This window comes from Epinephelus moara, chromosome 1 (assembly GCF_006386435.1).
Source record: "Epinephelus moara isolate mb chromosome 1, YSFRI_EMoa_1.0, whole genome shotgun sequence".
Taxonomy (NCBI): Eukaryota; Metazoa; Chordata; class Actinopteri; order Perciformes; family Serranidae; genus Epinephelus; species Epinephelus moara.
In genome coordinates, this window is record NC_065506.1 from 24,700,030 (window position 1) to 24,726,454 (window position 26,425).

Below are 26,425 nucleotides of genomic sequence, written 5' to 3' on the forward strand. Positions count from 1 at the left end.
AATAAATAAGAACATTCCCAGCAGTAGACATAATGATAGGAAGCACTGTGTTGATTTTTTTTTTTTTTTTAAATCAAGCAGCTATTCAGGTCTCTGGTGAGGCTCTCACGCTTGCTTACACAAGCAAAAGCTTTCAGTGGCATCTGCAGCTGCATTCATGCTTTACAGGTAGGCTGCAGGCTCTTCACACAGCTGCCTCTGGCAAAGTAGCTCTGATCCAGGTGCGCCGTCCCCTCGACACTTTCTCAACACCACCCTCACCGCTCCCAGTGTCGGTGCCAGAGACACAAACATGGGTCTGGGCTGATAATTATCCTTACACATACCGCAAGCTGCAAGTCACTTTACACATTTTTAAGGGTCACAAGTAGCTCTTACACCTTCCAACAGTTCACGCCACTATACCTAACCTATGCCTCCAATACCAATATCCCAACACCTCCTAAAAGCTGCCAGACAACCTCCCACTCAAACATTTTCCACATATACCAACTATAAAAAAAACAGTTTTATGTTTTCTTTTCTCTTTCAGCAGGTTATAAGAGACCTATAGCCCTTTTTTCAACACTACCATCTTTATTCTTTCAAATGGGATCAAAGACTAACTGGGATAATTCCTCCGAGCTCCAGGCTTTATCATCTGAGCAGCACTGAGTGACAAGAAGAAGCTGTATTTTATCCCATGCTCTGTCACTGTTTTTCTCCATCTAGCATTGTACTGCTTGATTGTACTCTTATGAGTCACAGAACCGCACCTGCGCCCATGTGTTAAGTACTGACAAATAAAAGCCCAGCGTCCATTTACACAACAAAGAGATGTAACCCGCGAGGCAACCATTCTTTCCCTACCTCCCTCCGTCTGACAAGACCGCAAATATATCACTTACTTAAGAGGAAGGCAGCACGCGTTCCTGCTGCTGTCAGAGACTGCTTCTCTCCCTCATGCTCTCTGACAAACTTCTTTTCAAATACAAATCCAGAAACAAAACACATGCCAGCCTTTTATGTTGCACGGCCTGTTCCATATTTGATTTTTTGAGAGTAACAGCAGCAGAGGTGACGATTATCAAAGCTCTGAAAGGCAAATCCAGTCTCAGACTCCCTCACCAAGAAAAAAAAAAAAGGGATAAGAAAACCCTTTCATTGTTTAAGGAAAGCAAAGGGTGGGATTTTAGTAAACCGGTTGCTTCTTATTAAAGAGAAGAAAAAAAATCATTGTCTTGTACCAGTTCTAGGAATTTAAAGCAAGGCTTAATAAAACCTTTGCCAATCCACCAGGGTTTTAACAATGAACATCTGACTTACTGATTTATGCATATTAATGAACTCCAACACCCCCTGTCTAAGCGAATGCAAGCTGAGCTCCACACTTCTCTGCATCCTAATGGTTTCTGCTCCACCGGGATCATTACCAATAGAAATTTCAGATATTCTGTGCTATTAATCTCTGTCTGTCCTCCTGTTCGGCTACGTAATGACTAATTAAACATCAAAAGAGCAGAGCTGGGGATCCGCTCTGACAGCCTCTCTTTCTCCCAGGAGAGGCTGTGAGGAGGCCAGACTGTGACAGGGCAGCACTGAAAATCAATCACCTCGAGGTGCACATGTGTATGCGTGCACACACATTCATACATGTACACACACACAACCGCAAAATATTTACAGAGAGACATGCCCTACAGAGACATGTACATACTAATATTAAACAACAAGCATGTAAACAACAAACACAAAAATGTTAGAACTAAAATTAACAGGCGCCACTGGTGTCACTGCTGAGCCGCAAAAACAACTGAATTCCCATCCAAGAAGTGTGGCAGTGATGTCAAGAGCACTCTTTGTGTGCAAGTGTTGAGAGAGAGGGCGTGTGAGTTGCATAGACGTGTGTGTGTGCGTGTGTGCATGTGTGTGTGCTTAAGTACGCTCACTGTGAAATCTATTTATATGAGAGGTAGATGATCTTCCACTCACAGATGAAGGCAGGCCAGGAGGGACCTTGCGAACCTTTTTTGTTTGTAGAGGATCTGTGGAGAGATGAAAGCACATCCAGTCATTCGAAAAAAGGCGACTATGAATCTGCTGCAAACAAGCTATAACTCACCAACAAAATATACTCTGTGGTGTTGTTCTGTATGAAGTATTATTTGTGACTAAATCAGGCTTTCACATAAACAACCTTAAAAACTGAAAACTCTGTAATAGAGTGCTGAAATGAATCTTTATTTACAAACTTTCATTTCTAAATGTGTCCAGTCTAATTCAACTTTGACTATACCTCTGTTACACCGTGTCCTTTGAACAGGGGCATTGACCGACAATGTTAAAGTCAGTGTTAGGTCGTTCAGTCAAAAAAAGTAATGCATTACACATTACTTTTATGAGCTTCTCGCTAAAGAGTATTTTCATTAAACTACTCATTACATTACTTTTGCGTTACTTTGCAACATCACCTGAGACGCAGTGTTTAATAATTGCAGGTTATAATAATAACATTAAAACATTACTGTACATATGCCCACACATCAACACAAAACAAGGATCAGGAGAATCAAGACGGTACTACAGTGGGAGATTACTGCCTCAAAATGAAACTACATCATTAAATAAAACAATATAACAAAGCCTGGCCTTCCCTACAACGCATGGTACAAATGTTAACTGCCTCAACATGTTATTTCAATAGGCCTAAATACAATTAATCAAGAGACTAGTCTTCCGTCTTTACAAAAGCCTGACCATGATTGCGGTTATCAATGCTGCTTCAGCAGCGCTTCAATAAATGCATCCCTGCGAACTTTAAACACCACAGTAGACTTACTCCACAATGGCATTGGATAAAAAGGCAACATAGCAAAATTAGAGAAATTAGCAATTAAAGAACTATATTACTGTCGCCCTTTTTAAGTAATATTAAACAATAAAATCGATAACTGTCATCCTTTTTTGAAATTTAAGACTTGAGTGAAAATGTGTTACCAAAAATAAGTATTCCATTGGATTCTTGTATTAATTTTTTGTGAGGTTTTGTTTTAAATGTTGCATCAGCTACATTTGTCCCTGACGAGAAATGTAAAACATAAATTTCAGGTCATTTTTCTGATAATCATGGAGACAGCACTGACCGACAGATGGAGGATCTTGCAGAGGACGTCTTCTAGGATTGGCTGCAGTGAAGGAGTAGAAAGGAGCAGCTGACTTCCCTGATGGAGTCACTGGACTAGGACTCGCCAACGCGACGTCCGATCTTACAGAAGAAGACTGAAAGAGAAAACAAACACACAAATGCTCACAATTAAAGGATAATATCAGCTTTCATTTTCAGAAATGAGTCTGATTACTTCAGTTGTTTCTGTTGTAAAAATACTTTGAAGGCAGTGAGTAATTTCAAGCCCCATCAGGTACATTTTTTAAGTCGTTTCTATTTATATTGTGCAATCTACATTTCACTTTGGAGCAGTTTTGACCTAAATAATACAACAGTAAAAAGAATCCAAGCATCAACAGCGTGTTTACTGTAAATAGCAAATATTGTAATATTAAATCACAAAGATGAAACAAAGAAATGTTGTGATGGATGCACAGATTGTTTTCAGAGTGTGACACATTTATTCTGTGTCACAGAACAGACCTTGAACAACCTTTGAAAGCTCACCACATCATCCTATCATCAATATCTATTTAACCTCTATAACCCCAACAAACTGGGCTAAGAGCTCAATTAAGAGCCTGGTCTAATTAGTGTAATCGGCTGCAGACCAGTAGAGCAGGGATCATGTGAGCGAGTACAACTCAGAGCGATGTGTAGTAGTTGGCTTGTGAACTCGCCTCATGTGCCCCCCTTGGTATCAGCAGGCTGGGGATTGACACAGTGACCACAGAGACCTTTCCAACAGCTCTGATCATTCGACTGACAAATCCAGAGCTTACAAATTTGAAACAATTCAAATGGATTTAACTTAGTGTAAAAGAAACATAAATGCTATGAAAAGAAAATGTTTATCTGACCTAAAATGTAGGTCATGAAAAACTGTCAGAGGCAACATAACACAAACGTAATGGAAAAAAATAAAACTGGTTCTGTAAAATGACAATGTGTCAGTGGTGCTACAGCATTTACACGATACAACAGACCCATCTCTGCTGTTGCCTTTGTTCAATGATATTGAATCCCTGCAGCAACACTGGCTCTGGCCTCGTTTACACTATTGTAGCTATTCAGGGAGGAGCCACTCAAGAGTCGTGCAGATTTGAATGACTGTAACTCTCTCTGTGAACACCTCTGAATTAGTTTCATTTGCCCAATAATCAATTGATGAGGGCTTTTGCACCTCACTCACAGAAAGGAGCAGGGAGTCATGTAAGAATCAGAGAATCAAACTCCTGCAGCTCAAATACTTTGTCATTATCATTTTTTAAACCGTTGTATCAGTCGGAGACTTTGTAACACAAAGATTCAGAAATATATCAGACCATTCGAGGGTAATTATGTAAAATACTTTACACATGGTTACCTACAATGTGAGTCGTCTAATTTGGTTATTTGACTCAACCAGTTCACAAAACACACACTGAAAGTTTAGATATAGAGCATGAATCAATAGGCCTATTGGAGCAATAACAAGATAAAAATGTAAAAAATGTTGTACTAGGTAACTCCTCTAGTTGCTTTTATCTTTATATTCTTGTCGTGGCTGTTCCCAGCATACTTTCTCTGCAGATTCTCCTTGGAAAGACATTTTTTTAGTCTTCCTGTTTGTGTATTTCAACCAGAGAATATTTATTAATCTCAGATCGCTGCAGCTGCAGATCTGTACACATTCCCCAAAACCTAATCAAAATATCGTCTGTGGTATTCCCTCTAAAAATGCTTTCATCATTTAGAAGCATCATTTTTTAAATTGCCACTGTATCCTATCAGAAGTGTCTAACCATGTGTGGTGTAATTTCGTAAGGTTCTTTCACACTGAACCACAAAAAAAGCATTTTCTTAACAAGAAAATCAGAAATTGAAACCAAAGGAGATTTTAAATGACAAACCCTCCTTTACTCTACTTGAGGCAGATTGTTCTGAAGAACTCTGACTGCAGAATCCCAGTCACCCTTAGTTGAATAGAAGATATATGGATACCTGAAGTGCTAAAGGTTTCACGATGTGTTCAGTTTCTCGTGGCTCAAAATTTCAAGTGACTTGGGGTTACATCTTGTTACGCTTTAGAAACTCTTACAAAGAGCAAGATCTTGAAATCAATTCTAAAAAGAATAGGAGGGAACAAAAGAAGTAGAGTTATGTTAATAAGTTTTGAACTCCCAATCCCGGCAAAAGCCTGACTGCTTTGTTTGTGGTAGTTAGGGAGCTCTTATTTAGACAGGAATAGAGGGATTTACAGTAATCCAACCTTCCCTGCTTGAAATCAGTGGAAGAGAGGCAAGGTCTAATTTTAGCAACATTTAAAAGGAGTCAAACCACAGGCGTGAAGTAATGTTCTGCACATCGATCTATCTGGAACAAAAGGTTAACATATAAATGCTTAAGACTACATACTTTGTATAGCAATGTTGAATGATTTGTTTTTAAGTCAACCAGTTGTATTGGTATTGGGGGAATACAGAAGCTGATTGACGGTACCAAAATTGCACATAGCTCTGCTTTGAATTTACCTGGCAGCTAGGTGCTCCAGCATTCCTCCCATAGCCGGGAAACGGAGCCCTCTCCGATTTACCTGTAAAAACACACAAAGAACACTTTATTTACCACTGGTAAAACTAAGAGGTGTTGCTTTTTCCGAGGTCAGCAACTGAGTTTTGTTTGTTTTCTTCATTCATTATCATCTGATGGTGGCTGGAAGCAAACAGGAGAAATGGGACTCCCTCAGGTGCTGTAACAATAAAGTATGTGCTAAATGTACTCTCAAATAAACATATGGTTGTTTAGACAAGTTGGATGTTAAGCAAAGCCAAAGAAAAAACCTGCACTTTTGTAAAACAGTATTATGTGTCACAGAGTTTTCAGTATGCAAAAAATAAAAATAAAAATTAATTACTGATAGAGTGATAATTGTCAGTGAGTCTTTCTTTCAGCATCACATTTGGCGTGCACACCTCAAAGGAAGGCTCCCAAACAGCCATCAGGGGAAAACTAAAACTTACAGCACACAACACACATGAATCATACGCATCACAATATCCAAAATCAGCAGTTTCACTCCCCTGGAAAAACAAACAAACAAACAAACGAGAGCTCCTAGGGGAGAATGATGAATAACTTTAACAGCGTCGTACATTATTTTTGTCAGACTTCCAAATATTACACGCACAGACACAAGCGTTGGAACTAAATTCTGTTTACTCTGGGGAAAAGGTAAATATTTTTTTGTGCATTAAAAACTTGCATAGCCTGGATCTTTTGTTACACAATGACTGATCTGAACATTGCTTTTACAAGCGCAGGTGAACAGAGGCACATCTGAGAGAATTCACTTGTGCTTATCTGCGCAGTCCTGCAGGAGACAGTTGTTCTGCATCTGTGCAGACTGTCTCAAGAGACGGAGGAGGCTGAGGAAATCGGGGAAGATGGTTAAACTAAGAGCTCTTCTAGGGAGTAGCATCCACCATAAACACTATGATACTTGCACTGGATAGCTGTTTTCAGTTTGTCTATATTGTATCTGTAAGCCAGATAAAAAAAACCTGGCAAAGCTGCTTCTCTTCTAACAATAATGTGATACAGTTCTGAGCCATCGCTCTTGCAAAAGGAAATAGGATTAAGTTGTCGGCTACCACCAACGTTCACTATTGTGGCAGCATGATGAAACATCTCCTTTGACAGAGAATTTTGTTTTCTTTATTTTTTTGTTTAATATCTAAAGGTGCTTTGGTAGAATTCATTTTCATTCCTCAAACGTCTTCTGAGGAAAAGGAGTTAAATATTCATTGGCAGCATGTGTTTTGTCACACACACTGTGTTTTTTGTGAATAATTGATGGTCACTGTTGTAGTTCCAGGGCCCATCGGGGCAGACAGATGTGTTTGTGAAAACAATGTCTCAGTCCACACTATGAGGCAGAGACGCAGCCGCACAGCGCCCCCAAAACACTGTGGAGACTGACAAAAGAAAGACTACAAAGATACTCAATCAACAGTGAAGCTTAAACTTAGAATACACAGGAATACACAGCACGCATAAACATTTACTGCATTTGTAAGCAATGAGATACTCACACTTCCTTCAAAGACACTACTTGTTGTAATAGGAAAATGCTCGTATAAAATGAGCAAGAAAGACAGTTTCAAATTATTATTATTTTTTTTCTTCAGACTTTATGTTGCAGCCATTAAATTTGCGTCTTTTAAGCAATTTTTAAAAGCATATATATACTTATTACACAAAAAATAATGTGACAATATGACAAATGACAGTTCTAAACACACCAAGTGTATCTGGGCATCACTGTGCAAATGGATGCAATGTCCTAGCTTTCAATCGGTCTGTCACATGCCCTTCCTTTCTGTCTCCCACCATGCATAAATCTCTCCAAGAACACATAATAGACTTGAAATGTAATAAAACAAAGTCATTTTCCTTGAAAGTACAGAACAAACCGTGTTCTTCTACTGGGCATTGGTCTGGATTTGCTAAATCCGTGTATTCTAAATTTGACAGACAGAACTGGTTCAGGAGGCAGAAATGCACATTGTAAAATCATAATTGTAAGGAGCTAAAGCGACTATTGTCCATTCCGTGTATTTAGAGGAATAGATCAACACCACTGTATTACTACAAATTGAAAGTGGCTGTCTTTCATGATAGAAGCCTGCTATTTAGCGCTGAACGTCTCCCCATCCTCTTGAAAGGAAAGGATGATGTTCTTGGGCTATTTGATGCACCAATTTCATGTACAATGTCTCTCAAAGATAATTAGTCACTCTTATTTACTTAAAGGCCCAGTGTGTAGTATTTCGTGGGGTATATTGGCAGGAATGGAATATAATAAGTATGTTTTCTTTAGTGTGCAATCACCTGAAAATAAGGATTGTCGTATTTTCGTTACCTTAGAATGAGCTGTTAATATCTACATAGGGAGTGGGTCCTTGTCCACTGAATCTGCCCATAGACTGTATGAGAAAGATGGACGACGTGAGGTACCATAAAGTAAAGCCAAAACATCTGTATCGCCCCCTGGTGGCTGGCTGCAGGATAACCCCACCCCCTTCATGTTAGCAGATGGAATATAAGCCAAGTAGACATTTCATACATTTTCCCTAAATTTGGTTTCTGTCATTTTAGGTACTTCTTATTACGCTGATGTATGTCCAAGTGTTCCGGTTTTCTGATAAGTTTGGTTCTGATTGGTCATCTAATAGTATCTGACGTCATGATTGACAGCTGTGTGTGTCAGTCATTGTGCCTGCGATCAACGGGGCTGCTTGCGATTGGTCGGATGGTGTTTGGGCAGGAACTGAACACCATGGATATCGCTACTGCCCAGAATCTGGCTCCAAATGATGTCGCCAATGCAAGATGGCAGCAGCTATATCTGGGATACTTTGGCTTCATTTTTGTATGGAAGGGGTAGGTGGAGACATGTTGTTCATCTTTATATACTGTCTATGAGTTTGCCATGTTTCTTCATTGGCCCAGAATGGACAAACAAAACACTGGCTCTAGATAGGGCCATTTGAGTTTTTGCGTCAGACACCAAAATTAGCGGCCCCTCTGCGATGAGCAACATCAGAAAAACACTGATTTGTAGCATGAAACTGCTTCATTCAGCGTTACAACTGGTTTAAATCACTGGGTCCATTTGATTTGGAGAGGAAGAGACCTCTGCTGATGACACAGCTCCCAGTAAACCTTCTGAACAATGAACACTGAATGAATCCTAACCAGGAGTTCACACTTTAAACATATGAGACGTTTCAGCTGGTTGCAATCTGTAATGCGCACTGCTAGATGCCACTAAATCCTACACACTGCTCCTTAAAAATTCAGCTTTACTTATGATCTTGATTTTTTGTAGATTACAAGGAGATGAAACTATAACCAAGTTCATTACATGAGTAGCAACATCAGAGTATCCAATCACAGATAAAAGTCTGTCAAAAATGCCATCTCCTGTCACTGCAAGCAGATACTGAGAAACTAAAGCCAGAACACTGTTCCCGCCCCCACCTCTGATGACCTGAATCATCCAGCAAGAGGAGAAGGATGCAGCAGTGCTCAGAGAACCAGCCACGTGGCTCGGGGATTAACTTCAGTATCTTGTACGCAGGTCACGGATGAACAGGTCTCTTAGTTTGTGTAGACTGTCCTACTGAAGACGCAGCAGCTCGGACAACTTTATCTGATCATGTATCTCATCGCTGCCCTGAACAGTGCTAGAGTAGTAACTAGTCTCCTCCATCTTCTTCTCCTGCTGGAAACAACCAGCACATATTATTCTTTGTAAGTCGATGACACAGATACCAAAGAAACAATCTGACAAGAGTTGATCATCACTTTTGAAGCCAATCCCTTATGTCTGTATGACAGTTTAAATCCCTGTGTAGCCTCTTAAACTTTAAAGCAACGACCTGAGAACAACCTCTGCTTATAAAAGACTCGGTTAAATTTACAGTTTGCAACTACGTGGCTGAAATGCTTTTCAAATTTCAGGAGAATGCATATTTATGATGCTGAAGTAAAGTAGAACAAAGTGATATATCAAGTGGAGCATATTGCTGGGTTGGCCGGTTCTAAAGCCAGGAGCCTAAATTAGCTGAATAAAATATACCCTTATCATGCCGTGACACAATCTCCTGTCTGACGCACATGGACTGTAACTCATTGTGAGGAAAATAGGTCACTGTAATAATCTCTTTTCCCAATAAAAACAACAACAACAAAAAACAAGTTGTTAAATCTTAAATTCCCTGATTGAAGTATTTAAGTTTGAAACACAAGCTCACAAATCAAAGACTATTCCTACCGTGAGGGAAGGAGAAACAAATAAAAGGAGAATTAATTTTATTAGTTACAGGCTTGTTATTACCAATGCTTTGTTCCCCCTCCTTTGAGCAGGACCATGTGATCACAGCCTCACAAGACCAACACTATTATTGTTATCATTATTTCTTGAGTAGGCCCATTTGTTCTGCGCAGGGCTACGCGGGTGCTTTCTTTTTGTGTCACAGGCCTACTAATGAGTCTAAAGTGCAGTGATTGATAGGAGGCAAAAGTCATTATCTGCCTTAAAACAGCAAAGCATGCAAAAGATGCTAAACGCAAAAAAGCAACATGAGTAAAGTGGCTTAATTACTGCAATCACCATCAATAATATCTATTTAAGTATGCAGACACAGTATATCTATGTATGCAATAGAAAATCAGTCCCATGAGAGAAAAAAATTCCATCAAGTCTGATGAAAATATTCTGTGAAGCTGCTTATTAGCATAGCGCTCTGAGGTGTGAAGGTGTAACTATGATTGTGAAACATATCACTGCAAGTTTCTATATTTAACAGAATGTGTACTGGTGGATAGATTACATTAGTTGCTGAATTTTCCACAGAGACAAACAATTTGTGGCAAAAACCATGTCCATGTTTTATTCTTTTCGTCCCCTGAACTGGGGATAGGCAACATGCGGCTCTGGAGCTGCATGTGGCTCTTGAGCTCCTCTCCCTTTGACAAAAAAATCGTATGGAAATAAATACAAAGTTATTTTTTAAACAATTTAATTTTCATTTATCATTGTTGTAGGCCTATGGTGATTCTTACATTCTGCATTTATGAAAATGTGTAGCCTATACACTGAAAAACAGACAAAAAAATACATTTAATCAACTATAACATGCCTCATATTTACGGCATGGCGCCTAATTTTCCCCTAAATTTTGCTGACCTTCAATAATGGTGACTAGTCTTGAGTCACTGTAGCTCAGCTAGCCACACATCCCAAATCCAAAAACAAAAGGTCTTAGAGGAAAATAGAGGATATAATAGTGCATGGACATCTTGCTTTCAACGCCAACACTGCAAAGTTAAAATGGTAACACTTTACTAGAAGGTATCTACATAAGGGTGACATGACACTGACATAACTATGACATGACACGGTCATGAAACTGTCATAAACATTATGTATATTATTATATAACATTATAAACAACTTAACAAGAAGTGCACCTCTTTTTGTGTTTATGACAAGATGACATAATGATTATTATTGTTATGACAAAGACATCTTCTGGTAATGTCATCCTGGTTAATGTCAAGTTGTCATTATAAAGACATCCCAAACAAATTTAATGTCAACTTGTCATGACAAAGACAACTTCTGGTAATGTCACTTTGATTAATGTCAAGTTGTCATAATCAAGACAACCCAAACAATGTCACTTGTCATTACAAAAACCAAATGACACTTAATGACAGCAGTCATAAACGTTTATGACATGTACATAATGTTTATGACAAGTTCATGACAGTGTCATGTCACAGTTATGACAGTGTCATGTCACCCCTATGTAGATACCTTCAAGTAAAGTGTTACCGTTAAAACACCAAATTATCGTTAACAGCTCACTGCAGAGTAGCCACCTTGTGGTAAACATATAAATTAATACTCATTTAGACCTATTGGTAATGTTGATAGGTTAATTTAGACTCAATAGGCAGTGATATCTTGATTGTAAGGCTCACATATGTTTTTGTGGTGAAGCTGAACAGGGAGCGTGTGTGAATGCCTATCGTATAGTCAATCCACATATTTTAAAGGCATATAAGCATTGCTATAATTGTACCAATAAAGGACATTCACATACAAGTTTTGAAGCCACTCCAGTGCTGATTTAGCTGAAAGCTTAGGATGTGTGAGGGCAAGGGTTTGTCAGCACAGAAATCATCGTTCCAATGTAAGGCACTCTGAAGCAGGATATCCTTAATAATGTGCCTGTATCTGGCAAATTATTTGGCACAACACATTCTGATGACAACTGAGTGACTCTGCCCAGTGTCTGCTAAATATAGCACCTTGTATTGGACATCAGCTATTGCTTAGCCAGAGCCCAAAATCTCATGTTCACTGTTTTTTTCCATACTCCAGGCTGCTGTCATGTGCCTTTTATCAGGAGAGGCTTGTTTTTACCCATCCTGCCCATACAGCTCAAATTTTACAAGTGTTACACTGATATCTTATTCTTATGGTAAGCTCTTTCATGGCACCCAAGGAAGTGAATATTTCTGCCAGTTATTCTTTCCGTTCTCAGTCTCCTTGCCTGGCTGCTCAGTTCGGTTGGGATGAGCAGCTCCAGGTCTATCGTTCCACTTTTTCTTATTTCCTACTGATGAAACCTGCTGAGCTCTTGCAACACCAGGCATTTAAGTGACATTCAGTACCGTCCCAGACACAGCCACACCGCATGGGATGGGGGTTAACTTCTTTGCTCAATAACTTCTACAGATTTAACTGAAAGAGGTACTCTTTCACTTTCCATAAAAAGACATTCTCTACCATTGCACAAGTTTAAATCAGCAACCTTCAGACATGAGCTTTCTTCTTGAACTGGATTCCACATGCTCTGTTCTGCAGTAACCACAGTATATGAGCAATGTCAGACCAGAGCAACATTTTATCTATTGATCATCTTATGAAAAACACTGTGCAACCAACACACTTTGGTGATCATGTGAACTTAATAGTGAGATTGTTCAACTCACGCCAAAAATACAAAACACCCCATACACCCCTTTACCCGGCACCTAGAAATCACCAGTGCACCTGTTCAGTTTCAACAGTTAATGGCCACTTATTTTCCATGTAAACATAGTGTCTACAAAATAGTATGGTTGATGCACAGACTTTTCAAGAATTCACGAGTTAAAAAGTGACATGTATTTGACTAGTTCTCAGTTAAAGGGTAAGTTTTGTATTTTTCAGTCTTGACCCTATTTTCTGTTTTTATGTCTGATACAAAGAACAATTTTTAAAGTGGTCCAGTATTTAGCGAGACTACTGCAGACACCAGCAGTTAAACATGCTGTGATGTAACTACTCGGGGATGGCTGCATGTCAATTAACCTCAACTTCAAGTGCTTTTTTTGCCACTGACAGGCTCTCATTATTAGTGTACAAGTCTGACAACATTATGGAAAGGATCACTATAGATATAGACCTTTTTTTGAGGAGTAACATCCTTTTCATTTACCAAAAAACACCCGCAAAATCACTCTTGCCAAACCGACCGGATTCCATTTAAATAAACAGTAATTTTATCATGTATAGAGCCAAGATATTGTCACAGATGAATTACTAGATGAATTAAGGGTTTATTTCAACCAAACCAGAGATGTTGGTCGTTGGAAGAGTGGAAAGACGAACCAAGAAAGCTTTGTGACTTTTATTTTGTTTCTGTCGATTCTGATGATTCTGTATTCATGAAGTGTGTTTTATGATGATACAATTATTATTTATTTAAACAGAGTCTAATGGGTTTGGTGATGGGGATTTCAGGGCTGTTTCTGGTTAAACCAAAAGGATCTTAGTCTTTAACAAAAAGGATAAACCTCTGTAGTGATTAAGTGAGTCTTGAGTCTCACTCAAGGTTGTAACCATTTTAAAAATTGTTGTCTTCATTAGTCGCCTAAATAGAAAACATAGGAAAATAGGGGGCATGTTGAAAAATACCAAACTTACTCTTTAATATGTGAACAAGAATGCAAGCTTCATCATCCAGCCAAAAACATTTGTTAGTCTATTGGCTGTTTGTGTACAACATTAAGTGGAGTTAGTAAAAAATAGAATTCTTAACTGCATTAGCCTAGCCATTCAATTAAAATAACATAAGACTTATTTGTAGAAACATCCAGGTCCTTAATTTTAGTTGTAGATCATTACAAAATTTAGCTTATGTTGTATAAAATAAACATTTAAATCAATATTCCAATCCAGCTCAACCTCAGCCACCAACATGCTTAGGTAGTGAAGTAAACAACATTAAGTGCTAAAATCCCGCTGAAGGAAAAAGCAAGCTGGCCAGTCATTCATAGTGTGCCTCCTTATTGATCGCAGGGCTGCAGTACAGCCCCTTATCCTGATAATGTGAGAGGTAGTGACCTAAGCGTCTCCAGGGATCAATTCAAAACCCTCGCCACAAAAACAGCCAATTAGTGAGCGTGCTCCACCGCCTCTCAGATGCATTCCAAGGGCCTCTTTTTTTTCCATCCAGAAAACAAGTCCATTTTCCTCGCTCCAAGGAAAGCAAAGACCATGAAAACAAACACATAATACAGGATGAGGAAATGTTGTTAATGTAGAGAGCAAATTAATTTTTCACACGCCAGCTCAGTGGGTTTGCTTTTGTCTCTGAGCACATGTGTGTGCTGTTGGTGTCCGTGTGTCTGTGCTCATGTTCCCGTGTGATGACTTCCATTGCACCTAACCACAAAACATTAATCCTCTCAAGTTAATAGCCCATTTCTTAATGTCGGATCCCCATCAGGACTAATTTATGGGAAAAAGAAACATTTTAATGAATCTCTATTGGTAGCTCCAAGACCTTTATACTGTTGTACAGCTTAGTGCTGTTTTTCTGTTGATTTTCATGAAAAGGAGTGGAGTACGAGGACCTGATTCTGTGATGATTAAATCATGGGAATACTCTACTCTATAAAAGGTCACATTTTAGCCTCTCTGGACGTCTTGGAAGTAAAGCTAGACAGACTCCATGGTTACTAATACATTCCTCTGGCAACAGGAGACGGCATAAGGACAAATCAGATGTACACCCACTCACTTTTTCCCAATACTTTTTTAAAATGCCTTTTCTCAGAAGTTTGTGTACATCCAACCTGTCAAAGCCGTTTGATGCTTCCACTAGGTTCTGACTAACGGGGAGTAAAAGCCGACTGGGTTAGAGGTTAAGTCAGCCTGGATGAGGAAACAGGGAAGGGAGGTAGTGTACCACATCAGCTTCCTCCCTGGCTGGGGGGTGAATGTCGATAGCCCGGCATCGAGAAAAACAGTAAGACAGAGGAACATGATAGCGGCACAAACACTGAGGAAACATGTCTCCCCTGCCCTGAGCTCAACATTAATTTCTGCATACAGCCTTGTCAGCAGTGACATTATTCAAAACAGCAAGAGCAAATGTTAATGAGTTCTTATTTGCATATTTATTTTTTTCTTTGTTGAAATGTCACTGATTATTACGTACTATGATGATAAATGCATCTGCTCATGCAGCCTGATGTGTAATTAGCCATTAGGTGGAATGAATAGATCAATTAAAGGAGAGAGACCAGGATTAAGAGAAATCAAACCAGGAGGAATGCAGGAGTGAGACACAAAATAACACATCAGGCTCACGGGGGGAAAAAAAGCTCACCTCCACTGCTTTTAGATTAGACAAGAAATCTGGATCCTAATCAAGGAGAGGTGTCTTAATTCTCATATAGATCAAAGATATCAAAGGTTTTATTTTATTGGTTCTTTAGCTCTGAAGTGTGACTTTCAGAATCAGGAGCTCTTGCCCTTCACACTAGCTAAACAGTTTATTTTCTCCTAAAATCCATCTCTGTGTGAGAGAGGAGATGTGGATTTCCTGATTGTATTTATCCCCTCCCGGGATAATCAGGTGCCATTGCTCGGTCTATTTGGATTTTTTCTAACGCGGTAAAAAGGAAAGAGGGGGAGGGGTAAAGGGGAAAATGTTTTCGCTTGGCCTTTGCCTTTTTCCGAGCCCAACTATTCTCCTGCCAGCGCTTGTTATTCACGAATGAGGAAAAAAAATGCATTACTGCGGACCAGATGGGAACATTCCACATGACCAAACCAATCAATCACCTTGGTGGGACGCAGGTGTGACACAGCCGTGCAGCAACACACCATTTCACAGTCTATCAGGCACAAACACATGGTCACCAATCAATGGCACCCTGAGGACCCATGAGGAGGGGTGCTCCTCCGCAGCCTCCCTGGTTCATGGCTGATGACTTCATAATCACACATCCATTCTCTCAGAGGAGGAACGCGATGAGCTCCCCAATAACGTCTCCCACCATGTGAACACCAACACTGTAATGGATGCTGCTTCTGTGGGGACGCTAACATGCTCCCTCTGCATCACACATTCACATGTGAGCTCACGAGAGAGGGCTATCCAGGGAAACAGAGCACAGTTAACAAGCTGAAGAAATGTCCCCCAGTCGGATATTAGAATCAAGTCAGTGTGTGACATCAAAGTGTGTGTCGATGTTTGGTATTAGATGCCAAACAACTGTTGAACAGTGAAAGAACAGAGAGCTGAGGTGAAGGACAAGGAAGGATACACACATGGGTTAGGAATGCTGATCCAGCTCCAAGCACTCTGGGCATATTTCCTCACACAGAAAACCCCTGCAAACCCTTTAAGAACACAAGCCTGCACTAAATAAAACACCAAAACAGCCTGAAGGGGATAAATCTTTTGATGAGCGCTCTCTGTGGGGATGGCATTGTATGGTGGGCAAAACCCGCAGCAGCCATTTAAAAGAGTTTGGTTGGTTTTAAGTTGACAAAAAGAAATGTACCTTCCCACCCCCATATTCCTGGCTGTAAAGAAAAAGTCTCACAGAGCCGTGCTTCTCTCTACACTTCCCACACCTCACACTCTCAGGGCTGTGCCAGGCATTGTCAAGTGGGAGTAAAGGCGAAACAAATGTTTGCATTTTATTAACCAATCGCAATCCACTACAGTCCAACAAGAGGGGAGTGTAACATTATCTAGTGTTTTGTTTGCCAGCACACCCAGCATGGACACAGGACGCCTGGGAGAGCAGTTGTGACTGTGGAAAAAATGGAGGCGGGGGTTAGGAGCGGTGGGCATGAGAATTAACCAGCAACTGTGGGCCAGGTTTTCTGTGGCTCGTCTCAACAAAGGACTCAACCTTTGATATATTTTCAAATTAAATGCTTTGAGTGAAGGAAACATTACAGAGTTTACCTAAAACCTGACTTGTCTATGTTTCAGTGATTGATGTCCGTGAATCAGGGGTCAATTTTATGCACTCTTAGTGTTGCAGTAGTAGAGTTACTCTGTTTCAGGGGAAAGAAAAGGAGGAGGGATCAATCCATTTGTGCCCAACCTGGGTTCATACCACGATTCTACTGGGCGAATGTTACTTACATCAAAAAACAGAAAGAGAACTGAATTTGATCATATTTGTGACCACTTAGTACATACTTTTTATCACATCTCCATAGATGTGAACTGTCAAACCCCTCCGTACAAATCAAGCAAGTCTCTTCTTTAATACTCCAGTGTTCTCAAATCCTCCCATCAGAACCAATAAGGTGCCTCCTTTTCGAAAATACAAGGTACACAGTGGGCGGTGTGATTTTTCAATGACAATTTTCTGCATCACACTCTTATCATTTTTTTTTTCATTTGCACTAAGCCCAACAAAATTTTCATCCAAAAAGAAAAAACGACCTATGAATGCCCAACATACAGGATCAGCTAAAGACAACAGGTGTGAACAGTAACACAGTGTCAAGTAAGATTATGGAGACAGAGGTATTTATTCAGGTTGGTCTCAATTGAAAACAAATGTAGCTTACCTTTAATGCTCTCAAGACAACATCTGTAAATTCCAGAAGTACAAAAGTCGGTGCCAAAAGTGTATAATGCATCAAAGTTGCTATGTATAGAGACCATGTGAATAATGTGTCCAGCCATCCACATACACTGGCATGGCTTGTGTTTACAGTTGTATACAGTACGTACGGCTTTCTGCAAAGAAGATTCAAGATGGAAAATATTAAGACTCGATGGTCACTGGCTTTTTTTGGTGTATGTCATACTACATGGTGATAACGTATCCAATGCTGTCGGCAATGGCAACACCGAGCGCTGAAGTCAGCAGACTTTAATTGTTCCACTAACTGTAACTCTTCTGAATGAATCATTTCCCTTTTAGCTTTGGGCTTGTATTAAATAATCTCTAACATTCTTCTTGGCATCAGCTGCAGGCAGCATGAGGCGAGAGAAATGAGAGAAAGGGGGGGAGGGGAGAAGGAAGAGTAGAGAGGAGAGCGAGATGTGGAATATATAAGGAGGCCAACAAGCACATTGCGTCTCATAAACAGAATTTGGATTTATCTTAAGTTCTTTTACTCACTTTGTATTTTCAGCTGAAAAAAAAAAAAAGTTTTAAAGACATAATTTTAGTGATGCAAACACAATTACGCACAAGTATCCTGGGCTCTATTAACCAACTGCTCTCGCCTCGCCAATCTACATACATAACTCTTACATAAAATGCAGTCAAACAAGCTACATGAAGACACCTTTCCACTGATTATAAATCATTGCGGTGCTTCCAAAAGACTTGTGTCATCATACCTCGGCTATGCCCGAGCTCTTCCTTCCTCTTTAGAGAGACAGCCCTCCAAGCCTACTGAGACTACAGCTGATCCTCTGCAGCTGGGCAGCCTCGCCAATTGCATGCTGGGGGCCAGGGCCCAGGGAAGGCAGGGTCAGGGCTGGGCAGGGCCGAGATGGGCTAAGAGAAGCACAAGGTCAGGGGAGGCTGGGATGTGTGGGGAGATCTGGGCGGCATGTGGATGGAGAAAAGGGATTTGCACCCTTTCAGCTCGTCTTCAGCTCTTCATGCTCCACTGACCGCAGTAATAGATAAGCACACCCTGCAGCTCTGCATAATGACCGGCTACATCTACTAAACTGTACTGCACTGCATCTCCTCGTCTTCCCTTCTGTGCTCCCTGCTCTGGTCATATATACAGCACATATGTACATTTTGCAGTTATGATAAAGTAAATGTGCAAAAAACTGTTTACCATGAATTAATATTGTATAAAGCTCTTCCTGTGAAAGACTGCAGTTTTTGTGTGTGTGTGTGTATGTGTGTGTGTGTGTGTGTGTGTGTGTGTGTGTGTGTGTACGGGTGTGAATGACAGAGGGAGGAGAGGGAGCAGCATTGGCAACACCTGTGACCCACACTGCAGTGAAAACTGAGTGCACACCTGAACAGCACCTGGCCACAATCACAGCCTGGGTCTGAGGAGGGTCTCCCATGAGACGGAGCATTAGCACATGACACCTGCCCCAGTAAAAACACACTGGGGATGCCAGTGTGATGTGGGATTTGACACTTCACCAAAAGCCTTGAGGAACAGTTAGAAATGAAAAGGGAAAAGACTGAAAGAGATTAATTCTGTTCTAGTGCAAAAGGCTACCCAGTGGAGCATGGCTGTATAATGCCCTTTTCTGAAGAAAAAAAAAAAAAAAATAGCAATGTCACCGAAACAACTCCATAAATTCATTCTTTCCTTTTAAAAGAAACAAAACCGAAAAAAGGTAAGATGGAAGCTTTTTGTTTACAGTTTGTCGACGAGGAGAGGAAACAACTGCACCATCAACACTTACTGAATGCTAATATGATGCAAATTTTAGGTTCCAGCAGTGTATTGTTATTTTCTCTTTACCAGCTTGAAACTTCCTAAAGAGCACAGACAAATACACAGCATATAAACACCATACTATGACCTCCATGATGTCAATCCAGGCCAATAATACAGATTTCATGTATTTGCATCGTTTTACAAATTACACATTTGCCAGGAGTAACTGTTTGTCACATGACAAGTCTGCAGACTAAAAATCTGCTATGAAAGCAATGTGCAAATGATCAAGTTATTGGAGGTTACTTATTTTTTAAACTGCAAAAAACATGCTCCAACAGGCTCCTAAAATGTTGCAAGTCATGTTAACATTATTCAGTCATCAGTAGGTTGTGGGTCCTGTATTTGGTCACATGAGACAAATTTCTTATTGTACTAAGCAAAAAGATTGTTTTAGAAAAACATTTTATTTTTTTCACAGAGGTGCTTTACATTAACATGACATGTCTGGGATACATGACAATACAATAGAATAAAGGGAGCTTGTCTGTAATATATTATTACTGCAACATCAGTACTGTGCTGTCTAGACATTTTCTTATTGAATAATTAACTGTGTGGGAACAGATAACTCAACCTGACTGATGGAAATAGAGAGCAAGGCAATGCAGCAATTATTTAACAATAAAAAACAACATTTCGTTGTGACTTTTAATGTTCTGTTTAACTAACACAAGGATTTTTTAAAGCTGGTGATTCAGAGGTTGTCTCTACCGGCAGCTAAGGGTCACAGGCACCTTCAACACCCTCTCAAATTCTGCACTAAGGCAATGTACAGCAGCGGGTGGGGCAGAACGACAGGTAGTCACATTAGGGTCACATGTGTATGTGTACGGGCTGGGAGCAGGATGCATGTGGCTGCATGTGTGTGTTGATGACAGAGTTAAACTGATTAGTTTTCATGCCGGGCTAAAGCTGTATGAGTAATATATATGGAGCACACCACAGAAACGTGAGGAAGAAGGTGCGACTCAGCAGTTGTGATATCACGCCCTCAGGCACATGGCTGGAAAGAACTGATGCACAAGCAGTCATGACCACAGCTATGCAGTAGGAGGAAAACATCAAAGGAGAAAGTCAGCTGTTTGTAGGCCTGTCACAATAATTACATTAGCGATTTATCGTATGATACATAGACATGACCTCGATCATTTTGCTGACCTCAATTGTTTGTGTGTTTGTTTACACAAGAATGTCACCAACATTTTAGCCGACATGATCAGAATTAACAGCAGGATTTTCCCGACCATTAGAAGACTTGGGCTCAGAAAATCTCCCTTTTTTTTGCTCTCCATCCCCAGCCTACTTGTGTGAGTCCGAAGAAAAATAAAACAACACTTCGAAGACGACACAGTGTAGTTGACCAGTAGCCTACAGCTGCACTTTTGGAGAGGAAGACGCACAGTCCTGATGGTCATTAGCTTGCAAACTTCTGGTAAAAGGTCTGTTGTTTGTAGTTGTACCCTCCAACAACTTCATCCTCCACTCCGTGAAACCACCAGCAAAGTGTCCAGTTCCCAGGCTGTCCATCTCCGGCAGCACGTCAGGGGTATTATGGAAGTAACTGCAGCTGAGTAATTTTGGGCTACTACTATGGGTACTAAAATTTTATATATACTTTCTTATAAATATTAACTGGCATAAATTACTTATTTAGAAATACATTAAATATTTTTTTTTTTCAATTCTAATGTCTGAATATTCTTAAGAATGAACAGTTCACTGCTCTTTGAAAAGGTATACTTTCATTATTATGCTATTATATTGTCATTATATCAGTGGAACAAAATGGTCCCAAAATGACAATAATATAATTTATCCCAATTATTGCTGGTACAATATATCGTCAACCAAAAGTAGTTACCATGACAGGCCTAACTGTTTGTATTCATTAAAACCATTTTCTGAATGTTATGTAGGACAATACAGTAAATTTATCACAGTAAACATGGGCATAACACTACGCGTGATACAGACAGGAGATGGAGACTTGCTTCTGGACTTTTTGAGGACTACGAAAATGTGTTTGTGTTTCACAAATGCAGACAGAAATCCTGACAATGGCTTTTCTGCATCTGGCTAATTTTATTGTTATAACCATGATGTTCTCATGGTCCATGCCTTTCTAGCCAGGCCAAATTTCTAACAAATACAAGACAGAGAGCCAGACTGTGATGAAAGGCTGTCTTAAAACATGTAAGAATTAAAATATATATGTAGTAATTTTAGCCTATAAAATTTAAAACAAATAAAACTAATGGATTGCACGGGTCTTTTGATGACCCATAAGACTTTTCACTACTTATTCCAATAAAGGGCCACAAACTGTGACTAATGACGGCTGTGAAAAGCTACATCAACCCTGTCTCGCTAATTAGCACAGGAACTTTAACGCATCATCCGAGGTTAGGCCTGAGAATCAAAAGGCTTTCTATACTTGGTGGAAAACAATATCAGTCCATTAAGTAAATAATGGCAAAAAGGCAAACATTAAGCAGCATACACACACACACACACACACACACACACACACACACACACACACACACACACACACGTCCAATCAGGATACAGCGTGAAGTAAAAGAGCAGAGAGCAGCTCTTTCAGCTCATCGCCTGTGGTAATTGCCCAGATTGCTTGAAATCAACCTCCCCCACTGGCTCCCCGTCATCAAGCTAACACCACAAGAAAAAATCTTAGCAGGTAATTAGATCTAACTATTCCTTGTCAGGGCTATGAACTGTTGGCTATCCCTGTGGCTATACAATTAGAGCAACTGAATGAGAAACAACCCTCCACTACAAGACCTGCAGAAGACTTCAAGTCAAGCGTTGCTACATACAGAGAGGGAAGAGGGGCTCAGTGAATTATATCATTGAACTCATCAGCTGCACAGGAACATGAGACAATCGGGAATAACAACTGTGTAAATTTAAAAGATGAATGTGTAATCCTGGAACAGCTGGAGGATAAAACACTTATCTTTTGTCTTAAAGTCTGGCCAATCATGGTTTCAAGTCATTAGTGAATGTCACTTCATTAGAAACAATATAATGAGAATTTAAATTGCCAGATAATCAGCGATGTACAACTATTAAACAGAGATGCTTCAGTGTTTGGCTGTACTGAATGTCTTTTTTTACATTAGAAGCCTCTATTGAGGTATTTTAAATGACGCTTTGAATGTCTTGCATCATATTTAATGACGTCATCACCCTAAAAAAAAAAAAAAATCCCTAATTAGAAAGCTTCCATTTGGCTTTTTCTTCAATATCTTTCTACAGTTGTTGTTGATATAAAAGGGATGACGTCTCGATCAAGCACCGAGTGAATACAGATAAATAATATGATCTTTTTTTGTAGGTTATTTATGGTGCTGTTAGACTGCTGCTACACTGTCCTGTTAATACAGGTGCTGCCTCCCATTGTGTGCGCCAAGCAGGAGAGCAAACAGTGTTTGGACCGCAGTGAAAATGTTGATTTTGAATGGCTGAATGCCAGCGGATATGGACTAAAGCAGAATATTGAGTTGGATAAAAATGTGTTGTGATTTTTGGAAATGATTAGATCTATCTCTATTCTAATAAATTTCAAATTTTGGCTTTACAACGTTGTTGAGTTACTGGAAGGTTTGGATCACAGGAGTCAGAAACAATCCTACGCAGCCACCACTAGAATTGAACTCTACAAATACTATAATATTAATAATAGTAGTGCCGCCTTACCTTTATCTGCAACTGTGCAGAAACAGTTTAAACAGAATGAACAGACCTGAAAATGCGGCACAGGTTTCCAGTGTCCAATGGCCCAACAGTACTTCAGTGAAATGATGCTCTTTCATCACAACAGGCTGGAATACGGGTAGACGATATGGCCTTGAAATAATATCAAAATATTGCCAGGTACTTCTGTGAAAGGGACATTTTTCACAATGTACTGTATACATAAGAACTACAATGTAAATATGATTACAATGTGACTGTAATATATCATTTCAGCTTGTGCGTCTCTCTGTTGTGATTTAAAATGCCTCTCTGATCAAAGACACTTTTCCCAGTTTACCACCTATTGCATCTCATAAGACTGTGCATATGTGTGACACTCTAATCTAAAAGTGGGAAAAGTTTTTGTCCATCTGTAAGGCCGCAGGAATCACAAATTGTGTGACTGCAAATCACTGATATGTCAGTAAAGACTGTCCAAGCGTAGCCTCTTTCAACACATGTGACCAGCGGTTGAGTCAAACGGACTCACATGGCTGAGATTGAAAAAGTTTGTCTATAGTGACCTATAATAAGCAGGAACAATGTGGCTGCCACCTGTCCGGCAGCATGCAGTGGATGACGTTGGGGTTAGTAAGAGGATTGTAGCACAACAGGGTGGGGCTACAATGCACGTGAGGGCCAGACCAGATGATCCATGCTAACATGGGAGTCGGCCCCCGGGGAGAACAGTGTCAATGTTAAGCAGTCAGTGACTTCCCCCCCCCCGGTACTTACCCCAAACCCCATTCTTCATCTTCAACACACACCCCTCTCCTTGTCAACCATCCAACACCCACTATGACTCCATAGAACCGAAGCTGGATTTTTCTAATCAAAATGTTTATATCGTGATGTTTACTGTAGCTACATACACATTGACATGATTAATGTTTTTCATTGTCCCAGTGTGTACAAGGGATTCCTGGTCACTGTGAGTCACGCCACTCTGAGCACATTTAAAAATATGTATAATACTTTACTACACTCAGTACACTGTAATACCAAAAGAGATAATCAGTTGCACATTACCACAAGACTACACACAGAGTATCGATGTTGTGATCAGGTATTATCACGCGCTATATTTAGCAGTATAGAGCTTCACTGTTGGTCCAGTGTTTCCACAGTACACCAAATTTCTACCACATGTAAATCATAATATACAAGATCAGAACACTATATTAATAAATCATTAGTTAATGTTTGTCTCTGGTTTCTTTGATCTACATTATAAGTCTTGTTTTGACATTTGGTGGGCACATGTTTGAGGATCACAGAGGGTGCAGAGGAGCAGACATTCACAGTGGTCCGTGTTTTAAATTGAATCTTAAGAATTGTTTTTTCCTCTAGACTGCTGCTCTCTATTATGTTTAAACTCTAGAGATCTGTAAATAAAAGTAAATTAAATCTCGGAGCTGTTTGGCCAAGCAGCAGTGTTATTTGATAAACAGGAGAGAAATGACGTAACTGAAATTATATTTCTCGCAACAGCAAAATAAAAGAGAGAAGTATTTTTTCCAAAGGAAATTTGTAATCAGTGTTGCATTTTATAACACAAAGCATGGTTTAGATCTACTGTACTGATAAAGTAATGCATGTAAACATGGAAAGTTTGTCATCAGGGTTATGAAATGGGCACTTCCTTTAAGGAACAATACACTGAAAACGAGGCAGGAAACATGGAGAGGTCATCGGGGTAGTGACACATCAGGCTGACCGCTGGCCACTTCATTACCAGTTTTATATTTTCAACATACTGGTTTTCAATGCTTAAATCTAAACAAATATACAGTTGCAAAATGGGTAGGCTAGTTATGTTTATTAGTCTGTTAGTCTTCTGCTTTTCTTTTTCAACTTAGGACTACAAACTAATGACCAGTTATTTCATCTCACACAGGTGGAGCACCTCTTTGCTAAGTTTCCAAGTCCAACTTATAACAGCAGACATAAGGTTCAAAGAATTTAATCAGGTTGCTTTGTCAGCAGTCCTGTTGTTGAAGTTGACTTTATATGTAAGAGCCATATAGTAAATTTCAGTATCCAGAGCCTTCGACCAACTGGGATGAGAAGGGATGAGAAGGCAGGACTGTTTTTTGTTCTTTGGCTCTGACTGGTTGTTTTATTTATTCATAATTAAATGCTTTTAGTGTTATTACCCACCACAATTCCCGTTTATGCTATTTATGAAAGCCATGATACATCATTTGCAGTGTTTTATAATTTGAGTCATGGCACTTTGGCTGTTAAGTTAATTTAGTAACAAAGGGATATAATGAGAATTTCTTCAATAATATGTGTAAAAGCCTATTGTTGTACTGTGGTTCAATATGCTTTGTATTTCCTCCAAAATCACACCCACCTACTATCCTTACACGCCTTCACTGTATAGCAACAGTAAAGAAACAATTCAAGTGGAAGTGACCAAGTATGTGATTCAAGCCTATAACTAAGACACAGTGACTGTGCCCGTATGAATCGGACGCCCTGTAGAGACTCAACTTTCCCCATCAGCATGCCTCGAGCGTGAACAGGGAATCCAAAAAAGGTCAACTTCCTTCATGTATTGAAATAAACAGGGATTGTGTTTAACAAGCAAAATTTTATCAAAACATCAGTTTACAAACTCTAAAACAAATCCTGCAGTATCATCTATGTCTCATTTATCCAGTCGTATGCTCAGTACTTCCTAAACACAAGCATTTGCACTAAAACCTTAGGATTTAAAACATGAACAGTCTCGTGCACAGTCGAGAAGCACACCTGGGCACGTGTGTGCGTTTGGTCTCTGCTCAAGCAGAGCTCACACGTACGCGCATACTCAGGCACTACTCATAGTCCAAAGTGTTTTATACTTAATCATTTTAGTGAGATGCATGTGTTTAGGAAGTGCTGAGCATAAAACTGGATTAATAAAACTTGGATTATATTGCACAAGTGTTTTTTAAAGCATGCTTTCATATGGTTTGCTGTTGTTAAACACAGTCCCTGTTTACTTCAATTCATAAAGAATGTTGGACACATGCTAGAAAAGTTTTCTTCACGAATTCAACATAGCACGCAATGAAGTTTTCTTTTAACAACGTGTTGGTACATATGGGGTGCCGTTTGTAAAGTGGCTCACGCTGAAAATAACATCAACATTTTGCCACATTTAGCTTCAAACAATGTTTAAAAAAGTGTTGTGAATTTTTTAACGTCACCTTTTACCACATTTACAGCAA

General features: G+C 39.7%; 1 protein-coding gene across 9 annotated transcripts in view; it reads right to left on the reverse strand.

The window, feature by feature from the left end:
* Positions 1-26,425, reverse strand: part of tcf12 (transcription factor 12) — a 103,750-nt gene that overhangs the window by 44,802 nt on the left and 32,523 nt on the right. For all 9 annotated transcript variants that reach the window (XM_050040516.1, XM_050040543.1, XM_050040568.1 and 6 more), the window contains 3 exons: positions 5,659-5,720; positions 3,123-3,258; positions 1,972-2,024 (listed from right to left, as the gene is read on the reverse strand). In XM_050040516.1, coding sequence (XP_049896473.1) covers positions 1,972-2,024; positions 3,123-3,258; positions 5,659-5,720 — 251 coding nt within the window. The remainder of the gene's footprint in view (positions 1-1,971; positions 2,025-3,122; positions 3,259-5,658; positions 5,721-26,425) is intronic.